The sequence below is a fragment of the Sinocyclocheilus anshuiensis genome, unplaced genomic scaffold, assembly GCF_001515605.1.
Source record: "Sinocyclocheilus anshuiensis isolate Anshui unplaced genomic scaffold, SAMN03320099.WGS_v1.1 scaffold86, whole genome shotgun sequence".
Lineage (NCBI taxonomy): Eukaryota > Metazoa > Chordata > Actinopteri > Cypriniformes > Cyprinidae > Sinocyclocheilus > Sinocyclocheilus anshuiensis.
The window spans coordinates 3,757,794-3,777,170 of NW_015547662.1; the positions used below are offsets into that span (position 1 = coordinate 3,757,794).

General features: G+C 36.4%; 1 protein-coding gene across 5 annotated transcripts in view; it reads right to left on the reverse strand.

The window, feature by feature from the left end:
* The window catches only part of LOC107702384 (rap guanine nucleotide exchange factor 2-like), a 47,830-nt gene that overhangs the window by 15,306 nt on the left and 13,147 nt on the right, over positions 1-19,377 (reverse strand). For 4 of the 5 annotated variants that reach the window (XR_001635755.1, XM_016504687.1, XM_016504688.1 and 1 more), the window contains exons 2-18: positions 13,815-13,885; positions 13,670-13,726; positions 9,849-9,932; positions 9,681-9,756; positions 9,429-9,596; positions 7,606-7,623; positions 4,773-4,895; positions 4,166-4,343; positions 3,937-4,073; positions 3,687-3,845; positions 3,360-3,512; positions 2,088-2,252; positions 1,889-1,996; positions 1,589-1,792; positions 1,369-1,477; positions 1,027-1,270; positions 651-811 (exon numbers count right to left, since the gene is read on the reverse strand). Coding sequence is in view for 4 of the 5 variants with exons in the window: in XM_016504687.1 (XP_016360173.1) it covers positions 651-811; positions 1,027-1,270; positions 1,369-1,477; positions 1,589-1,792; positions 1,889-1,996; positions 2,088-2,252; positions 3,360-3,512; positions 3,687-3,845; positions 3,937-4,073; positions 4,166-4,343; positions 4,773-4,895; positions 7,606-7,623; positions 9,429-9,596; positions 9,681-9,756; positions 9,849-9,932; positions 13,670-13,726; positions 13,815-13,885 (2,215 nt within the window). In the remaining variant the exon portion in view is untranslated. Of the gene's footprint in view, positions 1-650; positions 812-1,026; positions 1,271-1,368; positions 1,478-1,588; positions 1,793-1,888; positions 1,997-2,087; positions 2,253-3,359; positions 3,513-3,686; positions 3,846-3,936; positions 4,074-4,165; positions 4,344-4,772; positions 4,896-6,691; positions 7,238-7,605; positions 7,624-9,428; positions 9,597-9,680; positions 9,757-9,848; positions 9,933-13,669; positions 13,727-13,814; positions 13,886-19,377 lie in introns of those variants that run through there. The other variant, XM_016504689.1, reaches the window with a different exon arrangement.

The window sequence follows — 19,377 nt, forward strand, 5'->3', positions numbered from 1 at the left end:
CTGAGGTGCCCTTGAGCAAGGCACCGAACCCCCAACTGCTCCCCGGGCGCCGCAGCAAAAAATGGCTGCCCACTGCTCCGGGTGTGTGTTCACGGTGTGTGTGTGTTCACTGCTGTGTGTGTGCACTTTGGATGGGTTAAATGCAGAGCACTAATTCCTAGTATGGGTCACCATACTTGGCCACATGTCACTTCACTCACTCACTTATCAATTTAACATGTCCTTGCTAAATAAAAGTATTTCCTTCATTTGTTATTATTGTTACAAAAGATTTCTATTTTAAATAAGTGCTGTTCTTGTTAACTATTTATTCATCAAAGAATCCTGAAAAAGTACCACAAGTTCAAAAACAATTATTAGGCAGCAAAACTGCTTTGAACATTGATAATAAATCAGCATATTAGAATGATTTTTGAAGGATCACGTGGCACTGAAACCTGGAGTAATGATGCTGAAAATTCAGCTTTGACTCACAAGAATAAATTACAGTTTAAAATATATTAAAATAGAAAACATTTATTTTAAATTGTAATATTATTTCACAATATTACTGTTTTTCTGTATTTTTGATCAAGCAAATACAGCCTTGATGAGCATAAAAATCTTCTTTAAAAAACACTGATCTTACACACACACACACATGTATTTACCTGGTGGCTGTGTACTGTAGTCGATGATGCGTTGTTGGCCTTGGGCCAGATCAGGGTTACTGGATGAGAGATTTCCACTAACTGCCATAGTGGGCGGAGTCTGTTTGTTCTGCCGTAATCCCACAATGCTGTCATCCTGAGTCTGTCCTAACCCGAGGTCACTACACAACAGAAGCACAATGACTCAGCATGACTCAGTAGGAGGTCAACATTAAATCAGAATCTACCACACAAGTCAAAAGGAGTGGATGTGAGATAATGCTAAAACCCCCTTCCGTTTATGAACATATCACTAACATGACAAAGATCCGTACTGATGTCTTTTCTTCTTCAGTGTTTCAAGTCAGCAAAAATGTGAGTTTGTGTGCTTGTATACCTGTAAGGTTTCTGAGGTAGGATGCTCATGCGTGTCTTGTCTAAAATCTTCATGAGTTTGTTTCGGCCGCCCACTGTATGTGCTTTGACCTTCTTGCTGACTTTTTCTTGACCTATTACATCAGAATCAGCCCCAAGTTCAGGTACAGAATAACGGCTATTTTTCTTTCCATCACCAATCTTTGGAAGATGAGGAATGCCATTTTTCCTTTCCTCTGCCACCCTGGCCACCAACTCCTTGAAGACTGAGAAGAGTGAAAGTGAGTAAAGCATAAGAAAATAATGAGAGATATTTATCACCAGCCTGTGTGTATTGGAAGGCGTAGCCTGGTGGGAATCTTACCCAGGAGGTTAGTTTTGACACTCATACAGAGCTGTGTGTTGTTCCTGAGGATTTCAACTGCTTTGGACAACTGCACATTCTCGAATGTCTGCCCGTTCACCTCTAATATCTGCACGAGTGTGAAAAAGATGAGATAAGACAAAGAAAAAATTTGTTAAAGAATATGCTTCATTGTCTCAACACTGCTTCATAATGGTGATCATCAATGGAAAGGTGTTACCTGGTCTCCACGTTTAAGCCCCGCCTCTTCTGCTTTGCTACCGACTTCCACGCTGCTGATAAAGAGGCGCGTTCCTCGTTCAGCTCCTCCAATGAGTGTGAAGGGGAGGGGCATCTCTCGAGCAGGCCTATTTATAGTAATCACTCTGGGTTTGGCTTTAGCAGCACAAGCTATGTTAAGTAACCGCAACTGACCTGTCATTTTCTGTTTGGATAAATAGAGGAAGTTAATAAGGATGCCTGTCTGATAATGTGACGACTAAATATGCATTAAAAAGTGACACTTGCATGCAGTTCATACCTCTCTTTCCAGATTGCTCTGGAACTCCTCCAAAAAACTGGTCATATCAGGATCTCCTTCAAAGTCACTGAAGTGATTGTTAACCCATAACAACACAACTCGGGTTACCTGATCAGAGGAGAGAGAGAAGAACTTTGAGTCCCGTCCAGCTGAAGATTTATGTGTGTTTCTTTAGAAAAGGTTGAGTCAGTCACACTACCTTATCCCGTAAACTGGAGTCATTAAACCAGTCCAGAAGTCTCTGTCCCAAAATCAAAGGACTGGGCAGGAAGGTACGATAGGTCAACAGGAAGTCTTCAATATATGTGGGGTCGACAACTAAATGGTCCTCCACTAAGTGCTGCATCAGCCTCTCAGCAGTACCCTAAAAAGTGTACATCAGATTTTTCTTTTAAAGGGGACATCGGATGCAAAATTCAGCGGATTAGTTTTTTTTTTTTTATGGTAACGCACCACTGAATACATAAAAAAATGGAAGAGAGGGGTAGGGTGAGCTCACTATCATTTAAAGAGACATGCACCAAAACAGAGCTGTTTTTGACAAGGTCAAAAGGGTGTTGTTTCACACGACCATTGAGGGGTTTCAACCAAAGTATGTTGCAGACATTTCATGAAGACCCTAAAGAATCATACCAACTTGTGGAAAATGGGCATCCGATATCCCCTTTAAATTATCAGATTTAAATATCTTTTTTCTTTTCTGGTAAAACAAGGTACAAAAACACACATTTTTAATCAATAAATTTATTCAGGTTTATTAATTGGTTAAATCGCCTGGCAAAGTAAATAAACCATACACTACTGTTCAAAAGCTTGAGTTCGGTAAGATTTTTTTATGTTTTTGAAAGATGTTTCTTATGCTCCCCAAAATGGCATTTATTTTTACCAAAAATACAGTAAAAACTGTAATATTGTGAAATATTACAATTTAAAATAACGGTTTTGTATTTAAAATGTCATTTATTCCTGTGATGGCAGCAATTTTCAGCATCATTACTCCAGTCCTCAGTGTCACATGATCCTTCAGAAATCATTCTTAATATGCTGATTTGCAATTATCACAATTGAAAACAATTGTGCTGTTTATATTTTTTGTTAACTGTGACATTTTGTTCAGGATTCTTTGATGGATAGAAAGTTCAAAAGAACAGCATTTATTTGAAAGTTAGTAAAAGTTTTTACTGTCACTTTTGAGCAATGTAATGCATCCTCAATTTCCAAAAAGAAAAAAAAATGCCATCAAACTCTATGTGAGGGGGAAAAAACTGATCTTTAATCCACAGAATGTGAAGGGGATGTTCAATTGTTTATTCTCAAAGGGTATGTTGTACTACTTCTGTGGGCTATTATATTCACATAACATAGAAAGTCAAGAGATTAAAATATACCAGATTCATCGACTTCAAAACTGAAATCTGATTTCTCAGTGGAGTGCTTTTTCAAGTCAGATTTTTCCAAAAGACAGTAATACCTTGACAACAATGTGTCCCTTGCGGGTGCCCGTCCGGTCGAGTTCTCGGTGTTCTTTTACCATGACGATTTCTCCTTCCTCCTCTACTCGCTGTGTGTTCTGCTCAACCTGATTCAGAATGGAGCAGTAGTCCTGCTGCGCAATACACACAAACTACACACACACACACACACACACACACACATTAACTGGTGTTTTTTTTTGTCTCATCATTTTATGCACAATTTGCATTACAAATAACTAAAATACTTGAAAATCTAGATTCCGTTTATTGACAAATGAGCTATTGGATGATCAGTGCACAATCATCCCCATTCATCCTCTTACCTGACAATCATCCACTTTGGTCCTCATGACTCCAGTCATCAGCTGTTTCTCCATAGAAGGGGAGACACCAAAACTTCCACCCATACACACACTCTCACTGCCGCCACCTTGATAGATCACCTCTACTGCTCCATTCAGAATGACTGACCATGAGTCCAGCTAAAAAAACACACACACATTTGCCTGTTATCAGCTGAACACAAATGAAGAGATGAACACAGATGAAATGCTGCAATGGGTCCCATCTAACCTCTTCACCGTGGTTGAGTACAATGGTTCTGGCCCGTTCCACGACCGCAAACACCATGACGGCACAGAGTTCCCTCCGCACCGAAACACTCAGACTGGCAAATGCCGGAAGCTGCTGCACAAACTCCAGCAACTGCTCTGTACACAGAAAGAGAACATAAAAGTGAAAGCGTAAATGAAAGTAAAAATGAAAGTAGCATCATTGAACACATTAAAGAACAAAAGTGTACCAATGTCATCATCTGTACGGTCCATAGGATCTTTCTCCAGACAGTCTCTCACAATATCTCGACTCATAAGAGGGTCCGTTCCCCTCCCTACGTCTTCATCATCATCATCCTCGTCCGTGTCCACTGCTGTTTCAGGAAGCCCACTCAGATCCATGTCTCCAGATTCACTTTCAGTGGCCTGTGAAAGAAAACATGCGAGTTCAAAATGGGTTTCTTCACAAATTTTCAGCTGATGATGTTCATAGACATTTGCAGCTGACATATGATTTGCAGCCTTTGTGACCCGCATTTACAAATAAACAAAGCAAAACACATGAATATGAGCGTGTGTGTTGGCACTCTGAGCCGGCTGTGTTTGTACATGCGGTGGATGTTTGTGTGTGCATGTGTAATGCTGATCTGTGGATCAAAAGCTGTGCGCGCTTGAGGACTGACATGAATAGGTTATGAAGAGGTGACAGATGGACCACAGAAGAGGGTGGGGGGGACAGGATTTAAATGTGTGCGAGTCCCAGATGTTCACAATAAATATCTGTCAGGATGCGCTTCTGTTGTGGAGTGTGTAAGGAGATTGCTTTCTGAAATAACCTCAAGTGTCTCTTATCACCTGGTAAATATCTGATAGGCTGCTACTTCCTGAATCACTAGCAATGCTGGAACGGGATTGGCTGGAAGTCATATGGGAGTGGCAACTGTCAGAGGGGTGAAGCTTTGAGAAGTCGGCAGGAAGCTGCAAGAGATACATATACCATTACAAAAAGAGTGATAAATAAACAAATAAGCACACACATATATATATATATATATATATATATATATATATATATATATGTGTGTGTGTGTGTGTGTGTGTGTGTTATATAAATCTCAATTTTAAAAAATTGACCCTTATGACTGGTTTTGTGGTCCAGGGTCACATATATGTATAAATTGGTCAACAGTTCATGTAAATTGTCCTGCAGTGACAAATTAATTTTTAAAAGTACAAATATTCCATGTAGACTTCAATTCAAATGATTAAAATGAATATGATTATGATTATACTGCATGTATAATAATTTTTTTTATTATTGTTTAACACATTATTACAGTTTTAGCTGGAGTGTTGCATGTCACATTACAAGACACTGCTGTCATTGCTTCAAATGTCATGTTATATGCAGAAAAATACAACAATTCTTCCCTGACACAAGCTTGGGATCATTTGTGCAAACATAGCTTTTTTTCCCTTCTAGTTCATCAGGAAACCAAGGATTAATTTTAAACCCTGTGTGAGTGTCAGCACAATTATTCTTTAGTGGAATGGATGATGTGTTCTCACACGCACAAGTTCAGCTGAACAGTGGCATTTAAAAAACACACACACACACAAACACACACAAACAGTTCAGCTGAATGGTGGCATTTTAAACATTTAATTATCCATCTACTCTGATTGGTTGATAAAAATAAACACAAAATGAAGTATTATTGCTAGCAGTTTGGCACATACCTAACCTTTCCAGGCTTGGCAATTACCACAATTCCTTGATACAAACAAACACACAGCACCACAAAAAGGTCCAAAAAAGTAAACTAATGTATGGTATAATAACTGAAGCTTTCATCAATTTATATAACGATTAGACATGCTAGCACACACATCAACATCCTACTGTACAGCATACCCTGAGGCTTGCTACAGTAAAGTTGATGGGTTCATGTACTGATGTCCTAGATCAGATGGCCTACATACAGTGACCCTACAACAAAATCACATGTCGAATATACTCACGCAACTCAAAAACTCAATAGTGTGGCCCCTTAAACAAACCACTGATATAACTACATGACATGTATTAAATATCAATGGCAAGAAAAAAACTGCAAAAACATCTTTAAAAAAAGTACAAATCAAATCAAATATTAAATTGCATAACATAACCAGAAACTAAATTATGCAGATGTGAATAGAACCACTGAAAAATAAATTATCAATTTTAAATTAAATTTAGATTGCACAACGAAACCAGAAACAAAAGTATGTAGATTAATAACTTAATTGAATTCATTTAATTCAATTCAAATTTAATTATAAATGTAACTAAAATTATGCACATAATTTATATAATTGTACATAAATGCAATAATTTCAATTATCTATTTAATCAGAATTTAATTAAAATCAGATTGCACAACAAAACTGTAATTCTGCCCAACTCGGAATATTTTTGTTCACTTAGAAATTGCATATTCAAAATAATACTTTTTTTGCTTGGATACTGTCAATGCCAAAACTCAGTCCACTCATTGCATTCAACTGCTCCCTAATACTTTATAAAATGAAGCATGCATAGCTAAACAAAGAATGCATGCACATCATGTTTATTTACAATTAACTAATGCATGCTTTTGTTTAGCCTGTTGTTGCAAAATAACTGTGCATGTTGTCCACAGGCTTTTGTGTTTCGAGAGAGAGAGAGTGTGTGTGAGTGAGTGAGTGAGTGAGTGAGTGAGTGAGTGAGTGAGAGTGAGAGAGATACTCACAGTCCTGGTCTCCTGTCCCCTGACTCCATAGCCATGAGACCGGACTAGCTGTCTCATAGCCTGCAATACTGAATGCCCAACCATCCTGTGTGCTAACCTCTAAACCATCTTCAGTCTCTTTCTGTACCACACTGTTCTAACCGCACCTATTTGATCTTCAAATCTCTTTCTCCCCAAAGCACTCTCTCAGAGACAGCATCCCTCTCTACTGTAATCTGCCCATCACCATAGTAACAGACAGCATTCTGGCAGAGGGATGTTTCTGCAGACACAATTTTCATCAGACCCTGCCCCTCTGTCCCATTCACACACACACACACACCCCCCAATGTGAGATCATGGGATTATCAAGAGGCTGGTATTGTTTAAGCGGAGGGGGGCGGGGGATGGTTGACACCCACTGCCCTACTAAACCAGTCACTAGGGTCAAGCCTGCAATGATTGACAGCTCACTGAACAATCAGGATGCAACATATATCTGTCAAAATCCTGCCTTTCTGCTGTCGATCAGGTCCATGACAAGTCAGAGGATAATAAAAAAACTCATGCAAAGAGACTAAATTCTCAAAGCGTCACAAGTGGGAAACTGAGAGTGATTGAAAAGAAGATAGGAAGCTTTTACCAGATTAGATTTGCCAAGAATGCAGCCAAGACTATGGCTCTGATCCAAAACCTAGTGATCTGCCTTACACGACAATAATGTACAAAAAATTCAGAACTTTTCCTTTGTATTTTTGAAAGGTTGTGTCTAGGCTGGAACAACATTCAAACTTTAACACCTTTTGAGGGAATCAACCTATAAATAGTTTACTTAATTGTCATCTCTAAATCTAAAGCTGACAAGTGTTTCAACAAAAAAAATACACAAAGCAGCTTTGAAGATTATTATTCTATAGTATTAAAAGGTAAATTACCTGGGATTTGGAGCATTCCTGCAGCAAGACAAAATTAAAACACATTAATACACCTTCCATGGGTTAATTTGAGGACAAAACACAGTGACACTTCACAATAGGGGTGGGCGATATGGCAAAAAAAAAAAAGCATATCACGATTTTTCCAGGAAAATCACGATTCACGATTTTATCACAATTCTTTTTCATGCTGGTTTTACTATTTTGCAAGTTGTCTGAGCAGTACAGCCAAACTAATTTCCCTATTTTAAAAACAAAGCCTAACAAGGTAACAAAATATAAAATAAAAAAAGAATGGCAGATATTTAGGCCAAAGTGGGCGAATTTAAAAAATCTTTGTTATTAAAAAATAAGAACAAAGATACAAATTTGAAATATACATATACTAATTAAAATATAATGCTTTATTTTTCAGGTATTTAGCAGTAGCATTCAAGAAATCGAATGAACAAATATAAAACACTATCCACTTCACTGTATAAATTAAACATTGATTCTTATTAAAGAAACTGTATTAATGTTCTTCAGTCAAGAGCAGTGAGTGATTTTTCTCTTTGTGTTTTTGTGTTTTGTTGTTTTATTAATATTAAAGGGACAGTTCACCCAAAAATGAAAATCCTGTCATCATTTACTCACTCAAGTTGTTTTAAACCTGAAAAAGTTTCTTTCTTCTGTTGAACATACAAGTTATTTTGAAGAATGTGGGGAAACAAACAGTTGTTGGTCCCCAGTGACTAAATTAGTTGTTTTTTTTTACTACTAAACTGTTTGGTTACCCACATTCTTCAAAATAACTTTTGTGTTCAGCTCAAGAAAGAAATTAATACAGGTTTAGGACAACATGAGAGTGAGTATGACAGAATTTTTATTTTTGGGTGAACTATGCCTTTAATGACAAGCGGCAGCATGTTCAGTACTATTAGTCTGCTGTCACTTTAAGAGCATTCGTTTCTCTCCCAACTGTTTACTTTCACTTTAGACATAACCAACTGTGTTTATATGTAAATCTTGTGTTTTTGACAGTATTAGCGCAATCAGATGCAAAAGATTACTCATTCCAGTAATCAGGTGCAGTTTGACAGGCTTTTTAGTGTGCGTATGCTTTAGGTGTATGCGCTCAGAAAAAGAGCATGTCAGAACAGCACGTGAATGAAATATTTAACCAGCAAGGCTTTTTATGCAAAAATTGCAAATAATGTACTTTTGTGATTGCGAAGTGCAATGTCCCGTGAGTGTAACTCTCCCGCTGAGTTAACATTTGATGTGAATGTACGTTGCGTTGTACAGTAAATTGAGACGGAGGCGCCAGAACTGCAATGATACTACGATATTTCTTTAAAAGCAAATTGTGGAGACATTTTAATCATCCACAATCAAAAATTGTGATATGGCACACCCCTACTTCACATAGTTAAATGTTAACGAACAAAACAAGATGAGTGATAAACTCATTTCTGTGTTAAAAATGCATACATTGATATTAAAATGAGAGTTAAGGTACAGTCACATTTAGCAATGTTTGGCAAATTTTTGTGAAAATAGTTGTTTTAATAGGATTCTATGCTTTTGGGATTTTTATATGAGATTGAAAGATTACCCAGGCAGATTTCACAGCGGGTTCAAGTCACACAAACTCACCGCACTGACCAACAGAAAGCTGCTCGTTTAGAAAATGACTTCTGTGAGAGCTGTGCTTCATACATCACTACAAAATAACTTGCAAATTTCACTAATGTGACCGCACTTTAACGGCTGCAGCTATTTGTACACTCATAATGTGATCAAAATAGCTCATTTAAAATGATATATATGTCTGAACGGACCGAGTGGTATCCTGGTGGCAGAGGGGGCTTGCTGACTGGATAATGATCGACCGTATCAATTACAGTCTGTCGCTCTCCGCGCTGGTTTATCTTGCGGAATCTTCTCCTGGACTGCCGATGAGATGCTTGTCTTTGGAAATACTCATCGTTGTCATCCACGTAGTCCACCTGAGAGAGACAGATAGTGGATAACTGTATCCCCATCTAACTGAAACATGGGTTATGGCACATATACAGGCCTGTGTAACTCACCACAATCATTTCTGAAGCCTCAAGGACGATACACTCACAACCACGACGCAAACTACCCGCAGAACGCTTACCAAAACTGAAATAAAACAGCATACATCACACAAAACACAGAACAGGACACAAAGAGGAAACAATGGGGCAAACCAAACGCAAATCAAACACTCATACCTGCTGCGGGGCAGAAACATGGATTCCTTTATAAAGACTGAGCCAGACAGGAGGATATACCAGCAGGTCCCAATGTCATCAGGACTGTAACACACACACAGACACACACACACACACACAGACATATATTACAACATCACACACACACCAAAACACAACACTTCTATTTTAGTCCATTCTTACTATTATACTCCGAGTGGAGCAATGACCTAACAACACATGCCACGTTGGGGAAAGGAAAATAAAGTGATGAATCATACAAATGTGGGTGAATGCATCTAGCTCAATTTAGTAGTTCCAAGATCAAAGGGGCACCTATGGTTTTTTCAGGATTCTTTGAATAGAAAGTTCAAAAGACAGCTCTTCCTGAGAAGCACTGAATCTAACAGCCAAGCACCTAAACATGACTTTGTTTCCCAGACTGAATCATTCCAGTTTGAGAAAGCACTCGCCATGTTCGTGTGCAATACGAATTGGTGAAGGACTGTTGGTGGTCCTCGGGCATGCCATCTGAGGTTAAGACTGGTGGGTTTTAAACTATGCTGAGGAAAACCATATGAGCCTACATATTTTGCACAAAACAATTCTCAAGTGAAAAGAAGCACATGGCTGATTTAGTGTGTTTTGGAAAGCACAGACTTTGACAGCCTAGTAAATGCAGGCATTACACCACAGTGAAATTTACTGCAGATAATGGGAGGTTACAGTTAGAAAAATGGGGGAAAAAATGGGGAAAAAAGTACATAACTGTTGGGGAATGTTCCAGATTTTGATGAGCTAGCATGACTTCACTTTTCCATAAGAAACGTTACTGTAAAAGATTTACTTGAACATTCAAGTATGAACTGAGAAACTTAAAGGAATGCACTGAACTTTCATAATTTCATATTTTGATTTTAGACTTTTTATATTAATTGCTTTCTCCTGTCGCTATCTCTCTTACCTCATATCAGGACCGGAGTGGGACTAATTTTCAGCCCTGGAGTTTCATGCCTTAGACCAGCCCACTTTGTTTTTGTTTTTACTGGCCTTTTCAGTGCCGCCTTTGCGCTTTCTATTATAAATTTTTTATCTATTATTTTTTGCTCGCATATCTCCAACAATGACTTTTTTTTTTTTTTTAAACAAGTTTCCGCTGTCAGGGGAGTCAAAAGATAATTACGTCGTCATTGCCAATTAACATAAGAAATGGAAAATAAGGGACATTTGTAATTCTTTATCTTATTCTTTAAGAAAATAGTGTTTATTTTTGTAGAAAATAGTGTTTATTCTTGTAGAAAATAAGTGTTTATTCTTTAAGAAAATAAGGGACAAAATAAGAGACGTTCCAAATATTTGTACTGTACCATAATGTAGCTAGGCTTAAGTCTGCCTGTTCCGCTGTCAGGGGAGTCAAAAGATAATTACGTCGTCATTGCCAATTAACATAAGAAATGGAAAATAAGGGACATTTGTAATTCTTTATCTTATTCTTTAAGAAAATAGTGTTTATTTTTGTAGAAAATAGTGTTTATTCTTGTAGAAAATAAGTGTTTATTCTTTAAGAAAATAAGGGACAGAATAAGGGACGTTCCAAATATTTGTACTGTACCATAATGTATGTCTGCCTGCAGTCAAATAGTTCTCAGAAATAATCACAAGAAAATAAGGGACAAAATAAGAGACGTTCCAAATATTTGTACTGTACCATAATGTAGCTAGGCTTAAGTCTGCCTGGAGTTAAAAAGTTCTCAGAAATAATCACAATTGTTTTGCTTAACCTATTTATGTACAATTATTCTAAAAATAATGTTAAATGTCATACAAAAAATGTCATCGGCCTGAGTAAATTGTACCAATATAGAATTGTGACTTCACGTGTAATTGAGCAGGTGAAAATACTGTGAAATTTGATATTGTCATGAAATTTGAAAATCAAACAACTGAAGGTCTATGAAACGTCAGTCAATCAAGCATTTTTTTTGAAACAATGGCACTTAAAGTTTTCATCTAAAATATTATTGCAACTATAGCCTTTGAATGAATGAAAATGCATATTTTTCAATTAAAGAAAACTTAAGAGAGTGTGGGCCGCTTCTGGTGCTTGGATTTTTACTTCAATAATGAGGTCCAAGTTTAAGAATATCCTACGCAAGAAGTATTTATTTTATTACTATATATTTTGTTTGTAATGCATTTTTTCCCCTCTCTATTTAACAGCATTAACTTACAATGAAAGACGTCTTCCCTCAGGTAGATTAAATGTTTTCCTGCCGTGCTGGATGTTGGGCTCATGATCAATAAGTTGTTTGCATTCGCTCAAACTGATTTTGTAAAATAAAAAAGCGGACGTTGAAGGGTGCAGGAGAATTCCGCTTGGTCTTAAAGCCTTCCTCAAACGTTTATGTTCACAAATAAAACAATGATTTGCACAAAAAGAATGATTAGTTATCACAGTCTATTTTAGTTATCAATTAAGAATTTGTTACTGATATGATCTGGTGAAAATAATAATATGGCCTGCGAGAATAAATAAAAAAAGAGAGGGGCTGATATGAGTGCAGGCAGCCTACGAACAGCATCATTCATCCCAGTGGCATGACAACACCGGCCCTCGTGGCCAAAAAACAGACCGGCCCACCGGGAATCCTCACGGTGCTCTCGATTAGCCAATCCGGGCCTGCCTCATATGTAGCACAATATTTCGTTTAGATAACTTCCTATTATTGTATTTTAGTACGATTTCCATGTGGAATCATGTACTTGTATTTTTTTAGTATTTCATTTTTTATTTTTTATTCTTCTTCTTTGTGTGTGTGTGTGTGTGTGTATTTGTATAAGATGCTCTGTTTTTGTTTTAGGGTGACATTTTAACATCCTGTCAAGGGGCTACAGATGAAAAAAATAACATTTTTGGCTAATTCTGGCACATTTACAGCCATGTTTATTAAATGTGCATTGCCCCAGTAAACAAACAGACTAAACTAAACTCGGATTCAATACAAATTAGACTCTATATCATGCTTGCATTTTTCATTTTAGGTGCAATGTTCACAGAAAATAAAAGTAAATGTAATGTAAAATATCATGCTTGTATTTTTCTTAAAATCACAAAATAAGACTGTTTATTATAGAGCTGTAAAATTGTCTAAATCATCCTTTATCAGGAGAGAATACTTTCCTAGGTGGATGAATTTATGGTTACGTGTTATGGATGTAATGTCATAAAGTGCATATAAACAGTCCCTTTCTGGCACACTAACAGTTTAACAAAGTTACTTGGCCATGACAATGAAGTCAAAAGTTTGGATATAACCAACTTTACACAGCCAAGATCAACAAATGATTTTATCACAGTCTCGTGCCAACATGTCCTGTGGTTATACTTCTGAAACGTGTGTATTTTAATGTTTATTGCCTGGCTCCATGTGCTTAGTGTAACTGCTTTTTATACTTTTAAAAATATTTTCTGTGGTAATAGATATTATGTCACTAATACTGCTGATGAGCTTAACTTCTAATAAATCTGGAACATTCCTTTAATTGTATCAGCAGTAACCCAAGCAAACAGGGGGTCTTGAACATAATGTTTCATTTTAACAAGCATAGTGTGTGTCTATATTCAAAAAGCCTTTAGAAGCTTAACTGAGCACTAGACAGACGTCGGTGTGTTTGTGTCTGAGATAGAGAGAGATGGAGAGCGAGCAGATGCGTGTGTGTGTGTGTGCATAAAATCAACCTTGTGACTTTAATGTAAATCTCTGACAAACTAACCTAGATAGAGATACATTTTCTCATAGCCTTTGTGAGAGTGTATTGAGTGTGTGTGTTTGGATACTCACTAGTATAAAACCTCATTAGCTTCATGCTGTTCATATCGAACTGTCTCACACATCAACCTGCAGGTGAAATAAACAGTGTTGAGCACATTCCTTCTGTAATGTAGTAATGAAAGTCCCCTCACGCACACACACTGTGGTCTCGTACCTGAGCTGGTGTTCCCTTAAGTTGGACAGCGCTTCCATGCCATGGAGGTACGAGTACACGATCTGCAGATCCTGCAAAACAGAGACGTAGAAGGTCACATATTACATTGATGCTACTTTACTACCGAAAACATCACATTTAGCTCTGTGCCACATTTTGTATGCAACCGTTTGCAGTTAGCAAATGCTTTCTTATTTAGCATTCCTTAAAATGATGTCACCCAAAAAGTCATTTGGACCTTTTCCAGAGCGTAAATAATCTCATTCCAGATTTCCTAACTTTTTACACAAGATTTTATTATTGGCTGCATATGTCATGCTCAACAATTCAACCAATAATACTAAAGCTATTGCAAGAAAAGAAGATAAAACAAAATACATTTGCATGTATCAATAGCTAAAACTCAATGTGTTAAAGATGTTTTTTAGTTCAGCATTTTCCATAATTAATTAGTTTATTCTATTTTCATTGATGGAAAAATAAATCTGCATTTAGACACGTCTCACATTTTGTAAACATGGAAACATTTTTACAAATGTGTAGTTATAGTTCAGTTTAGCTGTAGAAATTTTAAGAAGGCTAAGCACCTTTTTTACCAGCAATTTATTGGGAAAAGAAGCGGGGGAAAAAAGTTTTATGCCAATGCAGCAATAAATAATAAAATATTTTTTTTAAGGACACAAATTTCCCTGATTAATCGGCTTTTTTCCCCCTCACAAGACATTTAAAAACTGCCTGTAATTACACAAAAGCACCAGTAGGAGGTGCCCCATATATAGGAATATATACACAAATAATAAATACACACCTTTACCAAACACACTGCACACATAACCCTCCTTAATCACTATTTAACTCCACCCATCCAGAGTTACGCAGTTAGCATTGAACAAGAATGGAATGTTTGCAGATACTAAGATCATTCACACCTTCACTTTCAGGTCTCTTTTTTCTGACTTCTGTTTTTCCCTCTCTACTTCTGTCATTATTCGGTTCCTCTTTTGATACAAGATAAAAGATAATATGGATGTGTCTCATGACCTAGCAAGTGCCTACCTCTTTGGGCATCTTATATAAACTTGTTAGACATTCACAAAACATAAAAAAATATTTTTAATGCTAGTTACCTGAATAACACCACTTTTGGTTTAATGGCAAATACATTTAAAGTTGTTGATGTTTGTTACTGCCACAGTAATGAAATGTTAAGTATACAACAGGACTGTGTGCTTGCAACATATTCGTTTTGTGTGTTTCTGGTCTAACAGACACCGTTCCTCAAATGTGATTGTCTATGGATGTTTTTGTAAGCAAATTACTGATTAGGAAAATCTTGTGAGAGAAATCATTTAATGGTCAAAGATTGTTCTGTTAATGCAGCTGAACAATCAGCCTTACAGTGAGAATATATGAACCTATTACACAAGGGCATATCGAATATCAGGAAGAGGAAATAGCTACACAGCAGATATAACCACATTAATGCTAATTTAGAAACCATTTATTCACACTTCTGCAATGCGAGAAAGCAGCGAGATGGAAAAACCTCAAACCAAGTACAAGCACCTTCAACTCAATGTGGGACGATATCTCAAAATGACCCAAAACAATTTATCATCACAGTAACTAAAAAGTGACTAAAAACCTGCGAAAAAATTTATTTTGATTTACTAACATGTTAGCTTGCTTAACCCATTCTTAAAGGGCCGGTCATGCAGTCCTGTCGACATAAGTTTAGTGTCACCAACTAAGCATTTCCTGCGATTTGGTATGAGATTCATACTAAAAAAAAACAAAAACAAAAAACACAACGAGGTTCAAATATAATATAATATAAAAAAAAAAAAATATATATATATATATAATATAGAAGCATGAAAATTTACAAGAACTTCAGATATTTTATCAAAAAATTTTACATCACAATCTTTCATTCTTTTTAATTTGTCAAAATTCTGAAACTGCTTACTTCTAGGTTTAAATCACAGATTTTCAATGTGGTCTCAGGAGTTTGGATCTCACTATATGTGTGAAGTGAAGTGCGGAGACCTTTAAAGGCCACAACTTTCACACATTTATCTGTACTAGGGGTGTGTGCGATATCAGTATTTTTGATCGTGGATGATTAAAATGTTTCCACGATCTGCTTTTGAAGAAATGTCATAATATTGTGCTGCAGCGCACATTCTATCAGTTACAGTTCTGGCACCTCTGTCTCAATATACTGTACAACGCCACATACATTCACATCAAATGTTAACTCAGTGGTAGAGTTACACTCACGGGACACTGCAATTATTAGCAATAACGAAAGTACATTATTTGCATGTGCATTAAAGCCTTGCCGGTTAAACATTTAATTTGTGTGCTGTTCTGACATGCTCTTTTTCTGACCGCGTACACAGACTAAAAAGCCTGTCAAACTGCACCTGATTACTGGACTAAGTTATCGTTCACGTCTGATTGTGCTAATAATGTCAAAAACACACAAGGTTTACACAGTTGGTTATGTCTAAAGTAAAAGTAAACAGTTGAGAGAAAAACGGATGCATGCAGCTCTTAAAGTGACAGCAGACTAATAGTACTGAACATGCTTGTCATTAAAGGGATAGTTCATCCAAAAATTACAATTGTGTCATTTACTCACTCTCATGTTGTCCCAAACCTGTATATCTTTCTTTCTTGTGCTGAACACAAAAGATGATATTTTGAAGAATGTGGGTAACCAAACAGTTGCTGGTCCACATTGACTTTGATAGTAGGAAAAAAAAATACTAATGAAGTCACTGGGGACCAACAACTGTTTGGTTCCCCACATTCTTCAAAATAACTTTTTATGTTCAACAGAAGAAAGAAACTCATTCAGGATTAAAACAACTTGAGAGTGAGTAAATGACAATTTTCATTTCTGGGTGAACTGTACCTTTAATGATAATAAAACAACAAAACACAGAGAAAAATCACTCACTGCTCTTGACTGAAGAACTTTAATACAGTTGTTTTAATAAGAATCAATGTATAATTGATGTACAGTATATATAGTTTTATCTTTATATTTGTTCATTCAATTTCTTGAATGCTACTGCTAAATACACCTACTGTAACTGAAAAATAAAACACTGTTTGTTTTATTTGTATATTATGTGTATTTGTAATGTGTATCTTTGTTCTTAATAACAAAGATAAAACAACCCTCTACGCACACATTGGCAATTTAATCGCCATTGGCTAGTACATTTTTTAAGTTTAGTCGCCAGACTGATATACTATTTTACACACACACACACACACACACACACATATATATACTGTATATTATTTTACCAAAACAGCTTATCTTTGTAAAATGGCACAGCTTCTTAAATCTTAGCTTCTTAATCAGTTAATCAAGCATTATATTATGATATTATGATAATTAAGCACTATTTAATTATTATTAATTACGATAGAACTTTAGTGATTAGAACTAAAACTTGGTAACTGTGTATGAATGCTTATTTGTCATTTTAACTGAACTTAGGACTGGTGGTGATGCTTAAGATATTGTTGGCCATTCAGGGTTTCTTAAAAAAAAAAAAAAAGATAATAGTAATAGATAGTAATTATTAAAAAATAATACTACTACTAGTTCTACTACTATACTAACATTATAAAACACACTAAGGATTAATGAGCTGCTGGGTTCATGAATATTAATCACGTTGTCAGCGTTCCCTCAAACTGATTTGCTGAAATCAAAATTTGGCGAGTTTGGCGAGATGAGCGCCAGCCAATGAGAATGTCGTTTGCGCATTAGCTCCGCCCACTACCAGAGAAATCAGCATATCGTCTGCTTGTTTTTAAAAGCTGAATAATTTCAAATGAATTCTGTTATTTTGACAGGAAAATACAACGAAGAATATAGTTTACATGTAGCGCGTCGATTCAGCGTGGTATGTAAGACTCTCGCTCGGTCTCTTTGCATGTGTGAGAAACAGCGCTATCAGCAAAGCGGCGGCGAGTCGTGCACCTTCACACTAGAGTTTACGGTGCGTCAAATACAGCTACGCTGCGCATCCATTGAGATTAATTGAAAAAGTACAGATTGCTTGATGGAAAGCAAAACTCTGAAGTGCTCAGTCAGAGTGTTCATCGAGTGAAAATATATTTGTGCTAAACTTACACTTAGCCTCTAACACACACACTGGCAAGTAAAATCTAAGAATTTATTAGCCAATGGCTAACGATAGACATCATTTAGTCGCCCAGAGTAAAATTTAGTCGCATATGCGAGCGATTTACTCGCAATGTAGAGGGTTGTAAAAAATGACAAAGATTTTTATCTTTGCCCACTTTGGCCTAAATATCAGCCATTCTTTTATATTTTGTTTCCTTGTTAGACTTTGTTTTTAAAATGGGGAAAAGTTTGGCTGTACTGCTCAGACAACTTGCAAAATAGTAAAAACAACATGACAGTACCGTGATAAAATCGTGAATCGTGATTTTCCTGAAAAAAAATTGATATATTTTTGCCATATTGCTCACCCCTAATCTGTACCATCAGCTCTCCACAGTAAACTCACTCAAACGGGACATCAGAGGCATCATCTTTTCTTTCTCTCCTCCCTGACATTTCAACAACCTTTCTCATGGTCTTTGACGCCCTTCCAACCCATCGATATCTCTAATCTACACTTACTACAGTCAAATGAAACTAAATTCAAACTGCCCAATGGGTTCCAGTCAGGAGCGTTGTGCTGTGGCCTGCAATTGGTTGATTTGAGTAGAAGGGCAGGAATGTTTATTCTTGGACTATGTCATTTCCTCTTTGAGAGACAGACACGCACATAGAGTTCTGATTATGGCAACGGACTGAGACCTCGGAGTCAAGAGACCAAGGTCACATTTCAGTTGGTTGTGGAAGACCTGGCCACTGAATCACTGAATTAAATTAATCAAATCTGGAAAATACTTACTTGCACACATGTTGGCATGACCCTTCAAGCTAATTATGTTGGTGTAACAGTTGCAGTTCAATAAAATACCAACAAATTAAATAACAATTTTTTTAACTGCATTGTTTACTTCCATTCCATCAAAGTTTGGCATCAGAAGTTTCAAATCCGTAAACTAGCCCTATATGATCTCTGACTAAATCTGAAAATCACCCAATGCAAACAGGGTTTTCCCACTTTTAGACAACTCAATTTTCACTATTTTTTCCAATTGTTTGGGATAACTGGATCATTCAAATTCAAACGAATTCAAATTAATTTAAATCAGATTCAGATAAATTATTCAGACCAATCTAAGAATCAGTTTAATCATTTATTGAATAAAAATCAACTCGAACATTTTTCCTTACAAACAGCACATTACTCATTAACTTGTAAGCAAATTTCACTCTACTCAACAACAATCCTGAGTTGACTGAATATTAACAGCTTCAAAAACATTCAACATTTTACATGAATATTTTATTAAAGGGGTCATATGATGCTTTTTTAAAGATCATTATTTTGTGTATTTGGTGTAACAGAATATGTTGACATGCTTTAATGTTCAAAAAACACATTATTTTTCA